The sequence below is a fragment of the Capra hircus genome, chromosome 12 (genome assembly GCF_001704415.2).
Source record: "Capra hircus breed San Clemente chromosome 12, ASM170441v1, whole genome shotgun sequence".
Lineage (NCBI taxonomy): Eukaryota > Metazoa > Chordata > Mammalia > Artiodactyla > Bovidae > Capra > Capra hircus.
The window spans coordinates 31,599,365-31,619,408 of record NC_030819.1 but is presented as its reverse complement, the minus strand read 5'-3'; the positions used below and the strand labels follow the sequence as shown (position 1 = coordinate 31,619,408).

At 33.9% G+C, this 20,044-nt stretch overlaps 1 protein-coding gene across 17 annotated transcripts in view; it reads right to left on the bottom strand.

Moving 5' to 3' along the window:
- RBM26 (RNA binding motif protein 26) overlaps nt 1-20,044 on the bottom strand; it is an 85,098-nt gene that overhangs the window by 18,460 nt on the left and 46,594 nt on the right. For 11 of the 17 annotated variants that reach the window (XM_018056471.1, XM_018056472.1, XM_018056460.1 and 8 more), the window contains exons 12-19: nt 19,207-19,371; nt 18,357-18,488; nt 17,002-17,073; nt 10,669-10,794; nt 10,244-10,318; nt 9,110-9,277; nt 7,358-7,462; nt 3,097-3,297 (exon numbers count right to left, since the gene is read on the bottom strand). In XM_018056471.1, the coding sequence (XP_017911960.1) occupies nt 3,097-3,297; nt 7,358-7,462; nt 9,110-9,277; nt 10,244-10,318; nt 10,669-10,794; nt 17,002-17,073; nt 18,357-18,488; nt 19,207-19,371 (1,044 nt within the window). The remainder of the gene's footprint in view (nt 1-3,096; nt 3,298-7,357; nt 7,463-9,109; nt 9,278-10,243; nt 10,319-10,668; nt 10,795-17,001; nt 17,074-18,356; nt 18,489-19,206; nt 19,372-20,044) is intronic. The other 6 variants (XM_018056466.1, XM_018056469.1, XM_018056473.1 and 3 more) reach the window with 3 other exon arrangements.

Here is a 20,044-nt window from a genome sequence, read left to right as displayed (position 1 = left end):
TCCTCCAAATAAATATTTTGAAACATCCAAAATCCTAATGGTTTTAAAATATTAAAATGGCAACAAATATAACCCAGATACATAACAATTCAGGGTGATAAGAAAACTATGAGTAATTCATTTTAGTACTTGATATTGTAAGATAAAGGGTAGTCTTATTTTCAAATATTATATTATTATTCTATACTTTCTAGAATTAGGGAAACTTGACTGAATTATTCTTTTTTATTTTTTATTGGAGTATAGTTGCTTTACAATGTTGTATTAGTTTCTACTATACAGCAAAGTCAATCAGCTGTAAGTATACCTATATCCATCCCTTCAAATTGAACTGTTCTTTAAATAATGGAAACGTTGGTCAAAGACTGAGTTTCCTTATTGCCATTTCTTTTATGCTCATTATTCTAATTCCAGAAAATGCTAAATCCTTTCTAAAGCAGATCATTATCCTCAGACTATTCTTGAGTGTTTTTGATTCCCAATTTAAAGCTGGGGGGCAGGGGAGGAAAAGTCAGAGAATTGAAGTAATTTTTCCAAAGTAACTAAGTTAATTACCAGGATGAGAGTCCAGGTCTTTCAATTCAAAAGTTTACCTGACTGCTGTTTACTCTTACTCTACACTCCTCTGGAACACATTCTTTGAGGACATTTACAAGCTAAGCATATTAAATTATCTTTGGGTGTGCTGGATTTTATTTTTTCCATGTACAGGAAGATCTTTCTGCAAATAGCAGAAAACAGCACCTTCATCACATAAAACTTCAGTCCCTTATATATCATTACTAATATTGTCCTCCTTTCTTACCCTCAAATAAAATTAAAACCACAGTCTCATTAAATGCACACACTATACAAAGAAAAATTCTCTACGGCATAGTAAAGAAAATGAACCACAGAATCAGTCAGACCCCAGCTCTGTTAGTTAGCTTGAACAAGCTGAACAAATTCCTTAATCTCTTCATGTTTCATTTTCCCAATCTCTACAAAAAGCACAATAAAGGCACCTACCTCAGAGAGGTGTCAAAATAACTCATAATATGGTGACTTATATAAAGCATTCAGAATAAAACCAGCCACAAAAGAAGTGCTTTATGTTTTAGCTGTAACGTTTTATTACTATACTAGTTCCAGCGCATAAATTAAAGAAAGCATTTCATTAATCACAATTTGTAACGATGTTTAGTACTATAGGTTTTTCCTGATACCTGTCATGTTCAAATCACAGGTTGAGATAGAGAAGCTATCTTATTTAAAGACTGACAATTTTTAAATGTTCATTACCACTACTAACTGAGTAGAATTCGAATCTCCAAACTCATGCCAGAATGAATATCCATTTAGAGGCTCTGAATGTTTCTAAGCTTTTCTAACCTGCCCTCATAGCTCACTTGGTAAAGAACCCGCCTGTAACGCAGGAAACCCCAGTTCAATTCCTGGGTCAGGAAGACCCCCTCGAAGAAGGGAGAGGCTACCCATTCCAGTATTCTGGGGCTTCCCTTGTGGCTCAGCTGGTAAAGAATCTGCCTGTAATGTGGGAGACCTGGGTTCTATCCCTGGGTTGGGAAGACCCCTTGGAGAAGGGAAAGGCTATCCACTTCAGTATTCTGGTCTGGAGAATTCCATGGACTGTATAGTCCATGGGTCGCTAAGAGTCCAACACGACTGAGTGACTTTCACTTTCTTTCACTTTAACGTTTCTAAAACCAAAACTGTTTCAGTCTTACCAAAACACATTCCTAAACTCACCTTGTGTGTCTGAATTATTTTAGCATATTCTTTAATAATTTCCTGATTAGCTATATAATTATAACTATATGTAATACACAAGTTTATCTAGATCTTCTTTCCCTTGGGAAGGTACAGAAACAGGGTGTATAGGAGGTATTGGGCTACAGTATCTCTAAGCTAGAAAACTTTCTGATTCTTTTCTGTCTCCCTTTAAAGTCATAAAGCATAAGATATTCCAGACCACTGTTAAATATTAATCATCTAAGTTATTTCTTAAACATACACCATTTCTTTCAATACCTCTTGATGTCCTAAAAAACTATAGTTTCACATCTGTAACTACAGTTAACAGCCTGGAATATAACTGTGAAACATTTAAATCTGAACATTCAAAAGGTTCAACTACCTGTGTACCTATCTACAAGCTTACCCATCCTTCAAGACCCAAGTTCCAGTTTTACTACCTCATGAAACTTGACTGTTCATTTACCATCATATGCCTGTGTGAAAAAAAGTTCTCTAAGCTATTGAGGCAGTTATAGTTTTTAATAAATTTAACTTGATTATAAATTGTTTTAGTTTTCTTTAACTGGTTTGTGTTAAACCATTATATGTAAAATCCTCTAGGATAAAGAACTGGTTATTTACTTTATATACTTTATCTAGAGCAATTACTCTAATGCTGCAGGCAAGACTGATGCTTAGTAACTAACCTTTGTGATAACCCTAAGAATCACAACATGCAAGTTAAAAAGCCCTTTAGGCAGACATAATCTCCATTCTGCACATGAGCCCAACAGATTCCAGGATATCCACGTAAAATAATGGATTAGCAGGGACTACACTCTTATTCGCCTTCCTCATACATAACTCTATTACCATTAGACTGACTCTAATTATACCCTGGTATCAACTAAGGCATCTTCAAGATCATATTCCAAAATTTTGTCTTGTTTCATTTCCAGGTTAGCTAGATCAAGAATAGAGTATTAATGAATAAAATTCCACCTTAACTTTCAAAAATCTGAATGGCCCAAGCAATATGCTCAATTTTTCCTAAAAGTAAATATCAAATGAAACTAAACTCTAGGACTTCCCTCTCTAAATCAGTAAGTTTAAATCATCCCTGTCATAATATCTGAAGGCCTACTAAGTGTAAGAAAAGTAACATTTCTTTCAGACAATGATTAAACAAAAAACTCCTACAATTTGTTTCTTAAATAATTAAAAGATTTTTATAGATTAATCAAACACTTTGGTGAGATTAATGTGTTTAAATTACTCATTTCGTTTTCATATTTTCTCCTTTAACATCCATTACCCCTAACAATGTATCAGTATTTGTTTCGTTGGACAATAAGAAAGTACCGCAAAGTGAGGAAGAAGATCTTCTCTATCACTCTCTGTAAATGCAGAAATCTCCAATGCCCTGGGACGGTGATCCACCACAGCATGACCAGGCACACCTCGACCTCGGCCTCGACCCCTGCCTCGGCCGTGAGCTGCACCTCGACCTCTTGAATGAACTCCTCTACCACGACCAGATGAAAGAATCCCTCGCTTGGCAGCCTAGAAGAGATTAGACAAGCAGGTTATAAACATCTCCATTACGAACACAAGCCAAGTATTATACTCAGATCAGTCACACATCTGACATCAGTCATACAACTGAATATCACATTCAAAGAATGCCCTACAGAAGCATTTAATAATTCAAGCTAAAGTTTTAGTTTTTAAAGTGAAAGGAAATTTAGCTAATGAATTTAGAAAACAAAATAACATTAATTTAAGCAACATTCTGAAATTATTAAATACACCTTTTCTACTAAGTCCTTACTCTCCAAGACATCAAACTATATCACAAAAAGGCCAGCCATCCTTGAGTTTCAAATAATGCAGTGTTGAATATTACTTCAGAAGTGAAACATAGAGATATAAAATACCTATATATATGTATATATATATATAAGTACATTTTTTCCCAGTTATGACTTTCAAATACAGTGTTTCTATTTGTTTGCCTGCTGACTTTAGTAGATAGTTATTTCAAATTCATTAGTTTGATCACTAACACCAGTATACAACCAATGTAGTATAGTAACTTATATCCCACTATATCACTCTATATGATTACCACACCATTTCTACATTCCACAAATATTTAATGAGCTCCTCCTGTGGGCTAGTCTTTACCCTCATGAAACTCAAATTCTAGAAGAGTAGAGAAATTAAGCAACTAAGTTATTTATCATATTAATGAAAACTGACTCCAAAAATGAGGAAATGCTCTACTTAAAGATATGAATAAAGTATTAAAGATCTGCAATGAAGGGGTGTGTGTGTGCACACATGCATGCACACACACACACACACTCATGCTCAGTAGTGTCAGTAGTGTCTGACTCTTTGTTATCCCACGGACTGTAGTTCACCAGCCTCCACTGTCCATGGATTCCCAGGCAAGAATACTGGAGCGGGTTGCCATTTCCTACTCCAGGGGATCCTCCCAACCCATGACTGAGAACCCATGATTCTTTACCAGTAGCACCACCTGGAAAGCCCAGTTTGCTATAAATAAGCTACTAGAACAAAAGTTCCATGAGGAATTTTTTTCCTTGTCCTATTCTCTACTTTATTCCCAGCACCTACAATAGCAGCTGGCAAACCACAGAAATTTAGTATTTGTTCAATGAATCAAAGAAGGTACAAAGAATAAGCAAAGCAAGGCAAGGATGAGGGGTGAGGGATACAGCATGAAAAAGGAACCAAGGTTGAAAGGAACATGGTACTTCTAAGAAGGAGTAAAATCCAGCATGGCTGGACCACACAGGATGGAGAGATGAGGCTAGAGGGGCAGAGCCAGATCATGAACAACTTAAGGGCAAAGTTAAAGATTATGATTTCATCCCAAGAGCCACAAAAATCAATGAAAACATCTAAAGGTCAGAAGTAAAGCGATATAATCAAATCAGTGTTTTACGATGTTATTCTGATAAAGAGAAAAAGAGAAGATAGGAAGGAAACCAGTCAGGCTATTATAATATCCCCAACAACTGAAGACAGAAGCTTGGTCTACAGTGGTGGCAATGGAGGTAGAAAGAAGTAAAATAAACATATTTAAAATATACTGGAGAGTAATATGTATACTACTTGGTAATTAAATGTATATGAATACTGAAGGAAAGGGAGAAATCAATGAAGACTTCCAGATTTCTGGTTTGAGCAATCGTGTTGATGAGTTTAGGGACAAAATAAGCACAATTTTGAACATGTCAAGTCTGAGGATGTGAAACATCCAAGTGGAATTGTCAAGTAGCCACCACTGCCAAAATCTCTGCAATTATAAGTATTTTATTCATATCAAGACAGTTAATTTTAATATTAGCTAAAGTAATCATCTAAAATCCAAATAATAAATTTCAAAGGTCGAGGATTAAAGTTAATAATAGCACAGCACATACAAAAGTATCCTCTTGGGAACTTCAATGTCTCAAAATGCTCCTTAAAAAGGGGGTCCATGGACAAGTGAGTTTGAGCATTACTGAGTATTTAAATATGTACTTTGGGAGATACACAAATTATAAGCTTCTAGAAAACCATAAACAAAAAAACATGTTTACCATAATCTCGTTCAAACTTATTGGGCCTCAGTAGCTTTTATCACTAATACCTATTAACAAAATATGGCACTGGTGTGGTAAATGAATACACTCTGGCAAATACTGCATTACTGCACATACTAGTATTAGTTGTAAACCAAAGTTCGGCCATCATAAATGAAAAACAGAAGATGTCGTTCAGTGTTTAGCTATATTACGATAAAGAACAAAAACATGAATCAATGATATAAAGAATATTAGTAATACTATTATTTATTAACTAAAATTATAGGCCAAAATTTTTTAAATGGTAATTGTTTTTAAAGTCACACCAACACAAGCATGAAATCTCCAGAACGGTAAAAACACAATTTCTACATTAACATAAAAGAAATCTATGTTTTTTAAAACTTGTTATCTTAGGCAGGACATACAGACAACCATATAAATTTTCCAGAGAAGTAAAATATAGGCAGGTTTAGGACTCCAACCTATGGCTTCCTATGAAGACAATACAGGGTCTTGAGATAAGAACAGTGACTGCTGAATGTTAAACTCTTTAATACCCAGATCCCAGTACTAAATTAGATTTGTACTATGCAGAAAGTGAAGAAGAACTAAAGAAGGGAGTGAAAAAGTTGGCTTAAAGCTCAACATTCAGAAAACTAAGATCGTCCCGTTCCATCACCTCATGGCAAATAGATGGGGAAACAGTGGCTGATTTTATTTTGGGGGGCTCCAAAATCACTGCAGATGGTGATTGCAGCCATGAAATTAAAAGACGCTTACTCCTTGGAAGGAAAGTTATGACCAACCCAGACAGCACATTAAAAAGCAGAGACATTACTTTGCCAACAAAGGTCTGTCTAGTCAAGGCTATGGTTTTTCCAGTGGTCATGTATGGATGTGAGAGTTGGACTCAAGCTGAGAGCTAAAGAATTGATGTTTTTGAACTGTGGTGTTGGAGAAGACTCTTGAGAGTCCCTTGGACTGCAAGGAGATCCAAGCAGTTCATCCTAAAGGAGATCAGACCTGGGTGTTCACTGGAAAGACTGATGCTGAAGCTGAAACTCCAGTACTTTGGCTACCTGATGTGAAGAGCTGACTCATTTGAAAAGACCCTGATGCTTGGAAAGATTGAGGGCAGAAGGAGAAGGGTGCCAGAGAGAGGATGAGATGGTTGGATGGCATCACCGACTCAATGGACATGGGTTTGGGTGGACTCTGGGAGTTGGTGATGGACAGGGAGACCTGGCGTGCTGCGGTTCATGGGGTTGCAAAGAGTCGGAGATGAATGAGTGACTGAACTGAACTGAACTGATGTTGGAAAAAGAAACTCAAGTTGCTAACAAATTTAGAAAAAAACAGCATTTTCAGACTAAGCAGAAACAATAAGCTAAGATACAAAGAATTTAATTGTGGCTACAATAATAAATACAGACAAGTACCAACTACACTAATGATATAAATGTCCCTTTACATCAAAATGTAATTCTGATTTTTAAATATATTTCTGCTTTAGAAATTATCATGTATTAGAGTTCAATTTCATTAGCTTTTTCTTATATAAATAATCATATAACTAAACTATAAGAAACTAGTTTTTTCTCTTTTAAAAACACCACAGCACCACCTATAGGCAAAACTTAAGTAAACATGTTCTTTGATGTTAATTCTACCACAGAAACTCTGATCCTCATAGTAACTCAATGTAACATGTCTATATATGCATAGAACATCTCCATAAGAACACCTGAAAAAACTTTAATAGATTTTGGATCCAGGAAAAAAACAAAAATAGAAAAGGAATAAAATTTACTAGAAGTCGAGAGACCAGCTGCCACCTTTCGTTAAATACTAAGATTTTTCTATTAGTTCTAAAAAAGTTTGCTAACCTCTTCCTTCTTTCTTATATCAACTTCCAATATGTTTTCCAGAGACTGCCAAAGACTGCTGACCAGAATGAGAATAGTTTTCAAATAAACATGCAAGACTACAACAACATACTGTGTGGTTATGATGAAACATACCTCCAGCTGTAATTCTGTGTACTTTCTCCTAAGTTCAGTGACTTCTTCTCCCGCTTGCATCTTCTTATATAAATCCAGTTCTGTGTCAAGCAACTCTTTCTGCATCTAGAAAACAGTGATCAGTAATTCAGGTGACAATAATATCCTGCATTTTTATATATATATATATACACACACACATTTTTTATAAGGAATGCTTTTTACATATTCCTATTTAATCTATACATTTGTTCTCTATCTCCAGTCCTACCATCCTAATTCAAGCCATCAATCAGCTAGGTCTACACTAATGCAACAGGCTTCCTAACCTGTTCCTACTTTCACTGATTTCCCTACAATTCATTTTCCATATGGAGGCCAGAGTGAAATTTCTATGGACTGACACAGAAGAATTTTCAGGAAATAACTGTGAAAAGGAAAACAAAAACCTAAGGTGCAAATAAGGACCATATAGTACCCTTTCGCATAAGAAAGCATACATACACCCACATACCAAGAGGGAGGGAAGAGTGGGGAACACAGTGCCAGGGATCAAACAGGAATGATCATCTATATAATCCTTTATATATATGAATAGTATAACTTTTGAATCATGTTAATTATTTATTGAGAAAATTAGGGTAATTAAATTGAGAGAGTGAAACAGGAGAGAATTATGTCAATGGAGCCTCCTTCATGGTTATTACCGTGCAACTGCTGAAGATTATTTGAAATAACTTCAAATCAATTAGGACTGTGTAACCTTCGTATCATCTGGAAATTAATTCTTCTATATTAAAGATACGCTAAGATCTTCATATATTATGAAATAAAATACTTTTTAAAAATAAAAATACAAGAAGATTAAATCAACAAGAATAAGGGGCAGGGGAATACATATAGAAATAGACCTAACTTTATCAAATTAATAACATAACCACACAAAAACAAAAACGTGATCCCATACCACAGTTTAATTCTATACTCTTAATGGAGTACATTGTGAGGCTGTAAAAAATGCAAACAAATTCTGAATTTTATATTTAGTTAGCTGATTAAAGTGGTATTATTTTAGCCATTCTGGAACCATGTGAATGTGCAAGTATATACTGTATTGATACTGTTCTTTCTTTTGTTAGTGGGAACAAGTTGTCATTATGGGAACAGGTAAATAGGCACAATAGAAAGAAACAAGGAACACTGTGGTATTAGATTAGAATCAGAAATATCAATATGATCTCATGATTACACACATATATATATATACACACACACATACACACACACACCACGTGTAAGTATTTGTAACTCCATGGGTTTTTTAAAAATCACTTACTGTGATCTGAAATTAACTTGCTCAATTTCTTATGTCTAATCGGTTAATCTGCTTGAATTTTCTCTCTTTCAATCAGTTCATTCTGTACAGTGACTCAAACTGTTACTTCTGTTCATTAACAGTTTATACCACTAACTACTTACAAAATAAAGCTCAAACTCCTTTCAAGCATTCAAGCACATATATTGTTTTGTCCTCAAGCTACTTTTTAAAGATTATTCATTACTATTCTCCTAATTACTGACTTTCTAGCTACAATGTATAGGATTCAAAAGATGAAATCAAGTTTGCTTATTTGTATTTATTAATTTATTAATTAATAGAGAAGGGGGAGAATGGTAGCAAAGAATATTAACTAAAGAATGAATCTTAATGCAGTGTTTTCATTTTTTTTTTACATGCACATGCAGTATAAATAACAACACAAACTGAAATACCTGAGTCTTAGTTTTTATACTTTTTGGAAGACAGCGTCCAGGAGAAGCAGCTTTGACCTCATCTTTCAACTTGGTAATATTTTTAGTCAAAACCTCTAAAGTTTTCATTATTTCTGCTTTATCTTCAGACTTCATTGCTTTGTTTTTCTCCAGTTTTGAAATTAACATCTGGCCAATTTTTAAAAACAAAAATATAAGACTTATTTCTACTACTACTTAGAAAGTAAACATAGCAAAGTAAATATAAAATATAAATAAGCTATAAATATATAAATAAGCTATAAGTACTACTTATAGCTTACGTATTCATGACAAGGCTTACAATCACCAAGACAGCACAACAGCAGACTGGTGACACTCTCTCAATTCAAGTCTTAATCTTGGTTTGCACTGTGAAGAACTATAGTACTGCTTAAGTCTCTTATTAGAATATAAATTTCTTATGGTTATAAGCTTTAAATTTAATTTAATCCCTGAAAAGTCATCAATTTGAAATAGCAATAATTTTACTTTCTAATCCATCTGTTGATATTACTGAGTCTAAGTATTCACACTCCAAAAGCAGTCTGTAACCCAGAAAGGATCACAGGAAAAGTTTTACGGCTTCCTTTCATATGAGATATTAGAAAAATGGAATATTTAATTACCTTCTTTCTTTTGTTAGAGGGAACAGTAACTGGCTAGGCTAAGAACAATACGCTGTACAAAGATAAGAAGAAAGAAGATAAACATGGTAAGGAGTAGAAGACACCACACAATATAGATTCTATAGTACTATAGTATAATACTATAATCTATAGTATTATAGATTCTCTGAGTCAAGATGGTTTCAGTTTTTGGTGTAAAGCATTGTGATGTCTCTTTATCAAGTATATACAAATTTAAATCAGAAAAGGCATAATTTTAAACCAAATGTTCAAAAGTTTGTGTATTTTTAATATTTTGAAATGTTATAACTTTTATTACCAGACATAATTAAGAACTGACACCTAACTGAATGTCATAACTAGAGCGAAACTGGCACCTTCTACTCCCTATTACCATGTTTATCTTCTCACTTGCTATGTCAGGCATATTGTTCTTAGCCTAGCCAGATACTGTTCCCTCTGACAAATCTAACTTTAATTATTTTACCTTCTGTGTTTCAATGTGCTTTTCTAAAATTTCTTGTTTCCTTTTCCTTACATCTTGCTGAAGTTTCAGTGCCTCCTAGAGAAGGGATCAAAAATAGTATTAGAAAACTTACTTTTCCAAAAAATCCCCACAATTACTTAAGAAGACAGAACTGTGCTCTAAATGAGATTGTGGCAAGAAGCTTGGAAACAAAAATAAATGCAAAATTTTCCTATGTAAAGCTTAAACAGTAGGCAAGTTTCAAAGATTAATCAGGACAGCCTTTCATTACAAGAAGAAAATTAATATTTACTAACATACTATGGAAAACAAAAGTTCAGTGGCAGCCAACATATATACCTTTATCTCTATTTTATGAAAAAACACATACATGCAGAAAAAAGCTTCCCTATATGCAAACACTGTATACTACTAATTACACTTACCTGCTTTTTTTTCTGTGCTTCATTATTATCAGCTGCAGAAGTGGAAACAAGTAAGGTTTTTTGTGCAGCCTTCAAAGCAGCTGGATTATACACCGTTTTTGTTAGGCCAGTAGATGTAGACAACACCTACCAATACAAATTCAATTTTTCAAAAAATGTATCAAGTAGTCATGATCTCCTGAGTCCTATTTTCTTCAAAACTCAACTTTAAAGCACTCCTGTCAAAATTTAGCACACTGAACTAAAACTACTTATATAGTAACAGTAACTAAGTCACATTTAGCATCTTGAAAGGAAGGGTATGAGTGGGGGATAAGCTACACAGTGAAAAAATTTTTAAGTAATATCATATACCTTCAGGAAAAAAGCAAAAAACAAACATATAAAAACTTCAAATCAATAAACACTGGTGGTATTACTGTAACACTGATAAAATATTAGTTGATGAACACATTACTAGTATTCCTAGTGACTAAAGATAAACTGTACACAAGAGCACAGCAGAGGAGGAATTATGTCCTGAAAATAATTTTAAATGATCATTTATAATTGACACTTCTGACATTAACCTTATTGCTTTGTCTTCTCCGTTTCTTTGCTAGCATTAGCATTACTCCTTTTTCTTTAAGGGACCTTATTCCCTTTAATTCAGCTCAGGTTTAGCACAACCATTCAAGATCTCTGCAAAGTCAATCACTTATTTCTTCTACCTAGGTTCCTCTATGAAATAATATTCCTATTAAAATATTTAGTAAAGATGACTTGATGATACTTTAATTTATATTTCTCCCTCAATCTCTCTTCCCTGTCCTTACTGTAAGAGCCCTGAAACATAAACCATGTCTTTCTCTTCTTCGTGCTTCTTCCAGTATCTAAACCTTGCTACCAGCTAATTATAAAACCATGAGTGAGTTCAGGAACCTCTCTGGGACTCATTTTGCTCATTAAATAAGAAAGTTCAACCTGATAGTATCTAATGTCCTCATAAACCCAAAGATTCATTCCATGGAGGGTAAGGATTTTTTTTTTTAACATGGCTCACTGCTGTATCTTCAGTGCCTAGAACAGTGCCAGACACAAAGCAAGTACTCAATAAACACTTTTGCACTAAATTACAATGAAGCGATGGTAGATCAGAGTGAACAATCTTTTTCTCACAAAGATCAATTCAAGAAAATTAAAGTGTACAGGCTGCCTTTTTTATCTTCCAAAAGAAACAGAAAGTTGTCTGTTCCAGAGGGTGGTTGATTACTGGTTCTTGGGAAGGAATTTAGAGATCCCTTCAAAGAGATCTATGAATGCCATAAAACCTAAACATGAAACCACATGTGAGAGTGTGTAACTTTCCAGAGGAAAAAACACAGCTTCCAAAGTCACGACCTAAAAGAAGTTTATGACCTAAAAGAAGTTAGAAGAACAACGTAAGTAGAAGAGTATCAATGAGAAATCGAGTCCTATTTTCTGACTACTAAAAGTAGCAATCTGGACATGACTTTAAATATTTTATCATGAAATTAGATTAGGGAACATCACAATGCTTAAGCAACTCATCACTATTCTAAGTACTCAAGAATGTCACAGCTTCAAAATGAAAAAAAAAAAAAAAAATCCAGAATACTGTAATTATACTACCTCCATACAGCACAACTGATGTTTAAAAATATAGGATTTTTACAGTAGTTGGTATGTTCAAAATTTGATAATTTTCTTCAGTAATGAAAACACTCAAGGAATCACTAACAAATATGAAATGGTTGCATTCAGTAAAATACAAAATGGACACAGATTTAGTTCACTGTCTAACGTGTCACTATTCTATCATGCTACCTTACCACACTATGCAATGTCAAACTGTATGAAAATGTAAGGGTGAGACAAACACTGTATAAAGGGAGAAACACAGGATGATCTGCTGAAGCAAAAGCTGGAGTGTTTCATAAACCATCTTCATCATGATGGTTCTATAACAGTTGAAAAGTTGTGACTCAAAAAGATTTCTATATTCAGATAAACTTGGAAACAATATTACAATACTATTTTATCCTTTCAAATGGTATATTATCATAAGAGCTATGAGAAAGCCAGAAGTAAAGAAATCCATAATTTAACTAAGCATTTCTCCGATTTCAAGGAGTACAGAATTCTCCCTTTCAAAGTATTGTTATTAATACCAGATACCAGACTAAGGTGTACTATTTCAGGGTTAATAAAATCATCTGACAACAAGATTTCTGTATTCCTGTATCACTTCCTCGTTTTGTCCAGGAACTTCCTTCTGTAAAAACAGAACATGAGCTAACGTATTTCACTGAGTTTAAGACACCACTGACTAGGAGGTCATTTAATATAACCCTACTAAAGGAAAAGGCTGCCAATTATAGCCATAAACATCAACAACTCTAAGATACAGCCCAATTTCAGAGGTGTAAAAATGTGAAAATAAAATGTCTTACAAACAGTGAAGTTACAAATGTTGCTCACTATCTGAAGCTATTTGGTTTCAGAGTTTAGATAGTAAGCGTTAGAATAACAAAAAAATACTTGCATTTTTCAAAAGATAAAAATAGACTTGTGACCAAAGAAAATCTGTTAAAAATGAAACCAGTGGAGGGAAGTAACAAACCCAACAGAAAAGATGATGCTACAGTTCTAAGAATATAATCAAAACATTCTAGTAGCCTTTCTAAACAACCACATCTCTGTTTTCGAAAGGGTTTCTGCATATGCCGTATTTTTACATATTGACTCTATTTCCAGTGACCTTGCTGCATTCACTTATTAATTCAAGTTGTTTGTGAATTCTTTTGGATTTTCTACATATATAATCATATCATCTATGAGTAAACAGTTCTGTCTCTCCCTTTCCAACATTTATGCCATATATTTTACTGCTCTATTATAATGGTTAGGCCCTATACTTCTGGGAAAAAGTGACAAGAGTGGACATCCTTTATTCAATATTTCACCATTAACAAATAATGTTAGCTGTAGGGTTTTTTTGTGGGTTTTTTTGCAGATATACTTTGTCAAAATTAAAGAAATTTCTATTACTAATTTCCAAAATGTGTAGTGTGACTAAATAATTTTATCACATGTTTTTCTCTACTGAAATAATCACATGGGGTCCGGTTCCCCTCCCTTCAATATCTACCCCATTCCTTCCCTCAATCTTTTATTTTGTTAATATGGTGAAATAAACTGATTTTCAAATGTTAAATCAACCTTGCATTTCTGGAATAAATACTACCTGGTCAAGATGTATTCTATTACCACTGCACACTTGGTAACATAGTATTTAGGACTTTAGTGTTTATGTTCATGAGATATTGGCTTGTAATTTTCCTTTCTTGTAATACACTTGTCATGTCTGATATCAAAGCTTTTGTTGAATTCGTAAGATGAGTTGAAAAGTATCATATCCTTTATTGTTGAAATATATACATCACTAATACCTCTTACTTTCAAGATAAAAGCCAATTCTTCAATAAAATAGAGGTTATAATCTATTTACACCTCCTTATTCATTTCCTATATAAAATATTACAAGCCGTGACTATTACTAGTACTTATAAAAAAACAGATTTTTCTCATCGATAAAAATGGGGAAAAAAGTATTTTGTAAAAATTACTGCAAAAGAAGGTTATTACAAATTAAGTCATCCAAGTATCATTTTTTAATAATTGGTGCCAAGTTAAAATCAAACACAAAAGAAACACAGTTAAGATGACTCAAAGCCACATCTCAATAAGCTAGTTCTCACATGTTTCTAAAGCAAATGCCAATTTTATTCTTCATGAATCTCTCTACAGTAAGCTGAGGCATTCAGGCATCATTTTATTGATCACTCTATTCAAATAATACCTACTTAACAGCTACTACGGTATCTTAATATAGCAGCAAAAATCAGGTTTTAAGTTTCCTCTTTCTTAGCCCTCTCACATGCAGTCTTAGAATAACAAAGAATCACTAAAGGGTTTATTGGCTATTACAAGAGGTAGGGGATAAAATTTCATATTTGTGCACTTATTTGGCTTAAACAGTGACAGAAATTACTGTTTAGATACAAGGTTTGAGTTTTTGCCTGCCTTCAATTTTTAAAAAATTTAAATAACATTTGATGAACATTCTCCTACTCTTCCCTAAGACTTCTCTGCATCATGAGCTCTAAGGATTACTACGCAAAAGTCCCTACTGACTAGGGAACAGAAATAACCAAGAATAAGCAAAACCAAAATGCTATTCTGTAAACAGGTTCACTGAAGACTGGAAGTTACATACTGGTAAATAACTGTTTTCCTTAGAAGATTCATTACATCTTTACTGAGTAATTTTCTTTCAAAAATAGCCCACTACCATTAGTGATTTTTCATAAATTAACACTAACTATATTAGTAAATGTATACTATCAATTCCAAATCTATACACTTTTTATCTAAAGCTATACAAAACATGTTAAAAAATGAGAACAAGTAGGAAAACATACGAGAAAAGTTTTGTAGAAGTTGTAATTAATACACTTTAATTTCAGAGTACAAATCTTAACATAACAGATCCTAAACATAATCAGGGCTGTAGACCTCTCCAGAATTGCTTAGTACTATACTAAGGGTAACGATCCTTATACTGTTGTGTTATTCCTTAGTTACTTATTATCAAAGAGGATAAAAATAATCAAAGTAAACATTCAGACACTGCTAAATTTAGTAGCATAGACTAAGCCACACAGAATCAGGCAGGGGTGGAGGGGCATATATGGAAAAATCTGGAGGTTTCACAGTAGAGGTTAGATTTTCAATTTTTAAAAGAATGACTCGAACTAGAGTTCTGTTAGGCAGAGGGAAATACACTCCAGAAAAACCACCACGAGAAAGAAGATAAAAGAGGCAGAAAATAGCAAGAGACAATAAGCAGAAAAGAGCTTATTAGGGTAGAAAGGAAGACCTAAAACAGAGGTAACAGAACTAGAATAATTGAGGTATGATGAGTTATTAATCCAGCAGTCATTTAGCTCAGAAAATTACTGTAAGTTTCTATAAGGAGTTAAAGAAAGTCTGAGGGTAGGATGGTGGCAGTGTAAATTAGAGGGGGTGCCAGCCCAGAGGTCAGGGAACTGAAGGTGGCAGAGACCTACAAGCACAAGTGGATGACTCTAAAGTTTCTGGACTGCACAACATGAAAATGGGGCCCTCACTTCCAGAGGTGGGTGGCTAGGAGAAGATATTAATTTAGAGAGGAAATAATGAATCATTTTAGGCATTTTATGCCTGAAGTAATGCTGAGGTACCCAAGAGGAAAATGTGATATTCAGAATGAGATTCATATTCAAATTTCTAGAACTGACAAAGTTTAACACAGTAAATATGGAAATAATATACTGAAGAACCAGTGAAGAGAGCAGGTCAGCTATTTCATGAGACGTTCTAATTATCTATAATGTCAATTTGCTCTGTAATATTCATAATGGAAAGAGCCAGGGACTAGAAATAGAAGATCCAGGTTCCAGTCTTAGCTCAGTAACTCACAGTGTATAGGTCAACCATAAAGTTTGCGGGGCCTTACCTTCAAGTTTAGGATAAAGAAATAAGAAAGATTATCTAATTCTAATATTCTGTGATTTCACATACCTCAAAAAAAGACTAAAGATCAGGGCCATTCACTCACACCTAAACAAAAAATTAATATATCTACACAGAATTATAAGACAGGTTCAAAAATGCTCTTAATTTAGTCAGCATTTGCTCCCCTCATTTGAAAAAAAAAAGACTAACTGCATCGTCACACTACACACAATAGCTGTTGTCATAAAAAACTTTTTTACACCATTCTTTCCAATTTACAAGATACTCTTAAATAATATTTTATTTAACCCTCATAAAACCTCGAGAAAGATAAATATAACCATCACCACTTATTGATGAGGAAAAGGGTTCAGGAAGATTAAGCGCACTGCCCAAAGTCATGCAGTTAGTAAGTAAAGAGCCAGAGCTCAAACTCAGGTAAAGCTCCTAACTCATGGCCCTTTCTATAAGGTTATCAGAGGTTTAAAATGAAAATGTACAGTATCTCTAAAGAAAAAATAGTAAGTGAAAAAACAAAAAGAATGGAGCATAAGGAAATAAAGTGAGCGGCAAGTATTAAAACGCTGATGCAAAAAGTAAAAAGAGGTAGGCAAATATTTTTCTTTTTCAGCAAATGGAAAGCAAAAAGTTAGGAATAAAAGATACAGATACTATTAAGAAGCAAGAGTTTGGAACTATGAAAAAAATTAAAAAATTAAGATGCCACCTGAAAACATTTATGAAGCCAAGACACACACATCATGCTATTCTTACCTTTTCAGTTGCTGAAACAGATGGCTTTGATACAAAACCCAACCTGTCCTTCACAGATAACTTAGTTACATTCTAAAAAAATTAAAATGGACATATTCAGTGTTTCCCCAAACATATATAAGTCTGTAGGGATTTTGAACATTCTCATTCTACTAACATATCCTGACTATAAGTACACTGATATTAATAACAAAAACTTGGGCCATTTTCAAAGACAGAGACAGAAAGAAAATGTGTTTGGAAAAATAAACAGTATACAGTATTACTCAATCATGGAAAATGATTATATAAAGAGGTTTTTAAATAATTTTAAAATTATTGTGCCTGTCACATAAGCAGGTGGCTTGCTAAAGTCCCCTTCACTGATACACAATCATAAATTCTTAGACTCCTATGTTGACAAGTAGAAAGTTTGTACATTCTAAATATTAGAGTAGTTAAAAACGCACCTGCTTCTTGAGCTTAAAACAAATGCTATTCTTTCCTATAGTATGTTTGTTTTACGGCCAGTATACACAGTATTTGGTGATAATTTGAGATAGCAGGATTGGAGGGTTGTTTGTTTGTTTTTTAGTACCTAATAATTTACTGATTTACATTCTGCGTGTTTTTATAAAATCTCAATGTCTTATTCTTCAGGAATAATCTGCGAAGACTATTTTAATAAGGTGGCATCCATTAGCTAAGTAGGATACTACATCCTAACTATCTTACACAGCAAATGTTGAAACATCTGTAGACAAAAGAAAGTTAAGTTTCAGAGACTGAGGGTGTGGAAACAAGAAACTGCCACTCGAGTGTGGAAGGGAGTGGGAAGGGAATGACATACGGAGAAGAGAACCTGAGAATCAGGAATAAGTGATGCAAAGTTCTGAGAGAGCTGCATTAAGTAACTTGAAGCTTTAAGCCTTCCCTTCCCAAAAGCTTTCAGTTCAGTCTACTGCATAATTATGTCTGGAACAGGACTCTAATGAAGTAAAAGATGACGGAAAAGTAAGATTTAATGTACTAAAACTTTACTTTTTAGGCAGTTTTGCTAGAAAACGTCTCCTCTGAAGTGAAAAAGAACTCTTTCTCATAAATAAGTATTAGCTAGAGAAAAGAATCAAAGATTCAAATACTACAGGAAAAGTAGTCTGTAAAAATGTTATGGTAATGGTAAAAAAAATTTTTACAGGTGCTGTCCAAATACATACAGACTATATTTCTGTATAAGTATATATACATACACATACACACACACATATATATATATACATACACACACATAAAATTAACTAAAATTCAGATCACCAAGGGAAACTGATAGACTGAGAACCTATCATGTGACAGGCACAATAAGACTTTTCATTTACCTGAGGAAGGTCTGAACTGGCACTCTGGGCTTCTGCTGGTTCAATAGTACTTGAAGGTACTGGACCCAACCGCTCTTTGACTGACTGCTTCACAACAGGCAAAATGGGCTGCTGAACTAAAGGCTGCATTACCTCAGAACAAGATAAAAATGTTAAGCTGATTAGTTCATGAGCAGGGAGAGTAACCTTCCTGACAGAGAGAGTAACCTTTGTTATTTTGTTACTAAGTTGCCCATGCAGACAGTTTTAAAAGTGGAGCTTAGAGTCAAAGCCTCATCACCTGCCAAATTCCTTCCTTCATACAAGTCCCCTATACATGTCTACAGATACAAGAAAAATTTATAAAGTAGAGGAAAAAATCAAAATCTACCCTTCAGTATCTTTTTGTCTCTCTTTCATTAACAGAAGAAAGCTAAATAGAAAAGCAAGGTGCTATAGTACACTTATACAAACAATTAAATTTTATATATTGACTTCCTGATTAAAAGAAAGAAAAAGAGAAAAAAGGAAGAGAGGGAAGGAAGGATTTCCAATATGAACTCATAGTATGAGTTTCTAGAATACAAACAGGTACTACATACTGGAATATGTCCCACTTTAAGGGATGGTTCTATGTTTTATATGTATCATCTCATGACTTTCTAACCTAGGGATGAATGTAACAACAAAATGAAAGAGCAGGTTAGAGAAGTTAAGTAACTTGCTCAAACCTACATTTAGTTAACAATGGTAGAGCCAGGATCTGAACTCAAGTCTACCTGACTGCATGCCTCTCCTTTTAAAAAACACTATGCCAAATGCTTTTCTTTCAAAAGAAAAGCATTTAATTTCACACAAATTTCTTTCTTACCTTTGGAGAAGTAGTTTGCAACTGTTGGGTGCTTCCTTCTCTGTGCCAGTAAACTTTAATAAAGCGATTATTTAGTACTGCTTCTGTACTTGATATCGCTTTCTTTGCTTCTTCGTATGTTGCAAATTGGATAAGGGCACCTTCAGGATCCCCATTATAGGCAACCTAAGATTTAAAATATTAAGCACAGAGAATTTGCAAATGAATCAGTTGTTTTATATAGTAAAATGCCTCAGGAAATGAAATACTGGCCCTTCCAAGTTACAGTCTATCTTTATACTACCTTATATCGAGATAATTACCAGACTACTTTCACTCCAGAAGAAATGGTAACTATGTACCACTCAGTAGAATCAGCCTCCTCTAAATAACATTTAGGAGAGAATGCTCATTGCACAAAGGTTATATTCAAGCATTCAAAATGTTTCACTTCTTACCCCCAATATTAATGCTATGGGAAATAATCCTTATGTCAGTGAGTGATATAAAGTCAAAAGAAGGCAGTAAACTATTTTCAAAGGAATGATCTCTAACTAAAAATTACAGAAAAATCCATCTGTAAAATTTTCCAAACTGGTTAATTCCCACAAAAATATTTCCAAAAGCACACAAAAAAAATCTTAGGTAGGAGAGGGGGGAACTCTACAAAACAATAGCAACAATCATATTTTACACATAAGGAAACTAAGACTCAAAAACTATGCAATTCTTTAGACCCATATAATGAATAAGGAGCATTAACAGATCCAAAGCTTTTTAGTGTTCAATAATACCAGCACTTCCGAAATGTATTCTATAAACTACAGGTGAGGCAAAGCAATACAAAATAGGGATTAAC